This window comes from Myotis lucifugus, unplaced genomic scaffold (assembly GCF_000147115.1).
Source record: "Myotis lucifugus unplaced genomic scaffold, Myoluc2.0 scaffold_14, whole genome shotgun sequence".
NCBI lineage: Eukaryota > Metazoa > Chordata > Mammalia > Chiroptera > Vespertilionidae > Myotis > Myotis lucifugus.
In genome coordinates this window covers 8,533,661-8,538,734 of record NW_005871062.1, presented here as the reverse complement: position 1 = coordinate 8,538,734, position 5,074 = coordinate 8,533,661, and the positions used below count along the sequence as shown (strand labels likewise).

The following is a 5,074-nucleotide window of genomic DNA, read 5'->3' as shown; positions in this document are numbered from 1 at the left end:
CGAAGGGGGTGTGACCAGCTGCAAACAGCCATCATTCCCTTATCCAGGCTGGCCAGGCACCCAAGCGGGACCCCCACCCTGATCCAGGACACCCTTCAGGGCAAACCAGCCAGCCCCCACCCATGCTCCAGGCCTCTATCCTATATAGTAAAAGGGTAATATGCCTCGAAGCACCGGGATTAGCGGAGCTGCCAGGCCTCCCAAACTTGGGATCAGTGGAGCTGAGAGGCCTCCTGGCACTGGGATCAGTGGAGCCACGAGGCCTCCCGGCACCGGCATCAGCAGAGCCTCCCAGCACCGGGATCAGCAGAGCAGCGAGGCCTCCTAACACCGGGATCAGCTTAGCAGCGAGGCCTCACTGCCCCGGTGTCAAGCAGATCCGCGAGGCCTCCTGGCCCCTGGAGCAGTGTAACAGGGGGCAGAGCTCAAACCCTCTGATTGCCCTGCGGCTCTGTGTGTGACAAGGGGCGGGGCCACAACCTCCCTATCCGCCCTGCTCTGTTCATGACGGTGAAGGTGCCCCAACCCCCTGACTGGCCCTGCTCTGTGCCTGATAGGGGGGAGCTCCCCAACCCCCATGATCAGCCCTGCTCTGTGTGTGACAGGGTGTGGCACCCCAACCCCCCATGGGCCCTGCTATGTGTGTGACGGGGTGGAACCGCAACCTCCCCATCGGCCCTGCCTTGAGTGTGATGGGGGGAGTGCCCCAACCCCCTGATCATCCCTGCTCTGTGGGTGACAGGGGGCAGTGCCGCAACGCCGTGATTGGCTCTGCTCTGTGTGTGACAGGGGGCGGTGCCCCAACTCCCCTATCGGCCCTACTCTGTGCGTGACAGTGGGTGGCGCCCCAACCTCCCCATCGACCCTGCCTTGAGTGTGACAGGGGGCGGCACCCCAACTCCCCAATCGGCCCTACCCTGAGCGTGACCGGGGGCTGCACCTAGGGATTGGGCCTGCCCTTTGCCACCCAGGAGCAGACCTAAGCCAGCAGGTCATTATCTCCCGAGGGGTCCCAGACTATGAGAGGACACAAGTGGGGCTGAGGGACATCCCCCCACGCCAGTGCACAAATTTTTGTTCACCGAGCCTCTAGTCTATATATATAAAAGGCTAATATGCTAACTGTTCCTCACTCCATCCAATTGGTCGTTATGATGCTCACTCACCACCAGGCAGAAGATGCTGTATGCAGGAGCTGCCAAGCTGCAGTGACTTGGCACCAGCGGTTCTTTGGTGATGCACTCTGAATCCAAAGAGGAGGGTGCCCAATTACTCCTGGGGCTGCATGATTCCACCTTTGGCTGTGGGTTATGTTGTTGCTGGGGAACTGTTGGCCCCAAATCTGGTTTACTGCACACTTGCTTTTGTGTTCCACACCCTGTACGACAGCAACTTTGCAGAGTGCCCTCTTGCACTCCAGAACCCCTCAGGGGAAGTTAGAGAGCCAGTTTTGGCCCAATCCCCGACGGCCAGGCCAAGGGACCCCACGTTGCAGAGGGACCCCACTCACTCTGCAGACTTTCAAGCCATGGTGCCACCCCAGGTGCAGCTGGCCAGGGAAGAACCACAGGAAGTTGACTCCAGGGCGTGTTCGGCCCATCTTGTTCAGTCTCACCTGCCAGCCACCTTCTAATTAATTTTCTTTCAGTGTGCACGAGTCCCTGCACCATGTCACTAGTCTAGAGATAATTGGCTCAGAGCCTACCTATTGCATGGTAGTAGCATATAAATGTTGATTGGCTGTTTGTCCACACAGGCAGAAAGCAAGTTGATTTCCATTTATGATAATTGATAATTGTAAAACTCAAACAATTTTGTATCTTCTCTCTCTCTCTCTCTCTCTCTCTCTCTCTCTCTCTTTTTTTTAGCCTGTTGGTATTTGCAGAGGTTCTCTGAGTCGAAGATTTAACGAAAAGCTTGTCAATATAAATTGTGACTTCTTTCAATCACAGGTATTTTTTCATTCTAATTGTTTATCTTTCTCTGAAGAAAAAAAGCAGAATATCTATGTTTTAACTCTCCCTACCTCATCCTCTCATTTTATTTTCCTAAGATCCATGATCACCATTTTATTTAGGCTGCCCTGAGGTTACACCCATAGGCTAGATAGTTAAAGACCTGTCACTCTTTGTTTTAGTCCTAAGGAGTTCCTGCAGAATAATTAAGAATTTCATAAATAGGGACTTCTGAGCTTGGATGGCTCAGGCCCTGAGAACTTAAATTCGGTGTCCCAAAGACCCTTACCTTGAACTGATGGGAGAAGTTGTTTCCATGGAAATAGTTGGTCCCATTCCAGAAGTATTTATTGAGCACTTGATATGAGACAGCCTGATATAGTTGAAAGGGTGGTTGAGAGAGGCCACCTGGGTTCCAGTCCTGCTCTGCTACCTATGAGCTAGGTGACCATGGGAAAATTCTTACCTCTCTGAGTCATGGTTGCCTCATCTATGAATGGGCTTGCAATGCTTACCTCATTCAGTTTCATGTGAGAAATTAGTGAGAAGACCTGGATAAAGGGTGCTGTATTGGGCCTGGCAGAGCATAAACAATTAGTAATGGTGCTATTGCTGTCACACTAGGAGCAGGAAGACAGCCCACTAGGGACTTTGAATATGCCATTTAAGTCCTCTGGATCAACTTGCTATCAAGCTTCTACCAGTCTTGTTTCCTCCTGGCCCTTATCTGTTTTGCTTTATAACCCTTTAATCAGAGGCCTATCCCTCTAGCTGACTCCCCTTGAAACATTCCATCAGAAAGGCATAGAACAAACCAGCCACAGAAGAGATTTCCCTAGAGAACATTCCCTTATTGAAAGCATTTTTATTTCAGGCTCCACCCCTAAAAGGAGAAAATTTGCTATTTACCAGAAAATTTTTGTTTTGCCAGAAAAACAAATCCACGCACTCACCCTCCAAAGATGTGCTAAGTGGATCTGTCCAGTACCTTCCTGAGCTGGATGATGAAGAATCTCAGGAAACGGATCCTGCTGAGGCCTTCCCTGTGCACCTGGATCTAACCACAAATCCCCAGGGAGAACCCCTCAATGTTTCCTTCCTCTTCCATGGGCCTATGATTAAGAAGCTGTTTGTCCTACCTTTCCCCAAAGAAGAACAACGCTCTGCTGAGTGTCCTGGAAACGCCTCCATGAGCAACCCTATTGTTCTCCCACCATGAGAACCACATAGAGGATTCCATGGGGATGTGGTGCCCTGCAGGAGATGAGAGGTAGTGGGGAAGGGAGACAGAGAGACAGAGGATTTGAACATAGAGAATAGCTAATAAAGTGTGTCTTTGTGACTCTTCTTGGACTCATCATTTTGGCTGAAAGTGGAAATGAGACCACACCCTCCGCTTGTACACTGAGCTGCATGCCTTCTGAGCCATCCAAGATATCAATCCATGAACACTTGCCTCGTATGTCCTCCACCTTTCCCTTTGTAATGATTACTGACTTTTAGCCAAGTGTCTCTGATGCAGGACCTGTTATACTTAGGAATGCCCTGCCCTATCTGAGCAAGAACATATTGTTACTCTTTTGATCAAAATGAGATAAAAATTGAAGGACACCGAGAGACTGAGATTCATCACATAGTTTCATGCATCTTCTACTCCATATTTATTTCAACACTAAATATTTGTCAGATATTGTCTGCACAGCCTTCAACCTGAAGGTGGACTTTCTTTTTCTTACCTGTATAAATAGTCTCTGAGCCCAGAACTTGATAAAGTCACTTAGCAATGGGGGTAGAAGGAAGAAATAGTTGCCTGTGGCTAAGCCTGGAGAGAATCAGATAGTGATTCCAAATTCGGGAGTTTTCTAGCTTATTTAATAGTTTTGCTCAGAGAATAAATTAAGAGCCCAAATAACATTCATTCCCAATTTTCCCCCTTAAAAATATATAAAGAGATGTAGACAACATATAATATTATGTACATGTATATGTATATTGTGTTTATATATGATACAGATAGGCACACACATATACCTTTTTTAAATTTAAATTCTTTTTTAAAAAATTAAATCTTTATTGTTCAGATTATTACATTTGTTCCTCTTTTTCTCTCTCCCCTCCACCCAGTTCCAACTCCACCTTCTGCCTGCCCCCCCCCTTCCACTGTCCTCATCCATAGGTGTACGATTTTTGTCCAGTCTCTTCCCACACCCCTCCCCCCCCGCCCCGGGAATAGTCAGTCTACTCCCTTTCTATGCCCCTAATTCTATTATATTCACCAGTTTATTCTGTTCCTCAGATTATTTATTCACTTAATTTTTAGATTCACTGTTGATAGATGTGTATTTGTTGTTCATAATTTGCATCTTTACCTTTTTCTTCTTCCTCTTCTTAAAGGATACCTTTCAGCATTTCATATAATACTGTTTTGGTGGTGATGAACTCCTTTAGCTTTTTCTTATCTGTGAAACTCTATCTGACCTTCTATTCTGAATGATAGCTTTGCTGGATAAAGTAATCTTGGTTGTAGGTTCTTGGCATTCATCACTTTAAATATTTCTTGCCACTCCCTTCTGGCCTGCATAGTTTCTGTTGAGAAATCAGCTGACAAGTCATATGGGTACTCCCTTGTAGGTCACTGAATGTTTTTCTCTTGCTGCTTTTAAGATTCTCTCTTTGTCTTTTTCTCTTGGCATTTTAATTATGATGTGTCTTGGTGTGGTCCTCTTTGGATTCCTTTTGTTTGGAGTTCTCTGCACTAACTGGACTTATAAGTCTATTTGTTTCACCAGGTAGGGGAAGTTTTCTGTCATTATTTCTTCAAATAGGTTTTTAATATCTTGCTCTCTCTCTTCTTCTGACACCCCCACAATTTGGATGTTGGTATACTTGAAGTTGTCCCAGAGGCTCCTTACACTATCTTTATATTTTTGGATTCTTTTTTCTTTTTATTTTTCTGGTTGGGTGTTTTTTGCTTCTTCATATTTCAAATCTTTGACTTGATTCTTATGATCCTCCAGTCTGCTGTTGGAACTCTGTATAATATTCTTTATTTCAGTCAGTGTATGCTTAATTTCTAGCTGGTCCTTTTTCATATCCTCGAGGGTCTCACTAAATTTATT

At 46.3% G+C, this 5,074-nt stretch overlaps 1 protein-coding gene across 1 annotated transcript in view; it reads left to right on the top strand.

Annotated features, from left to right (window-relative positions):
- Nucleotides 1-3,299, top strand: part of LOC102433323 (fetuin-B-like) — an 18,125-nt gene extending 14,826 nt beyond the window's left edge. Inside the window, exons 6-7 of the mRNA XM_006084811.3 lie at nt 1,869-1,952; nt 2,887-3,299. Of these exons, the coding sequence (XP_006084873.1) occupies nt 1,869-1,952; nt 2,887-3,174 (372 nt within the window). The 3' untranslated portion in view covers nt 3,175-3,299. The remainder of the gene's footprint in view (nt 1-1,868; nt 1,953-2,886) is intronic.
- Nucleotides 3,300-5,074: the final 1,775 nt, after the last annotated feature.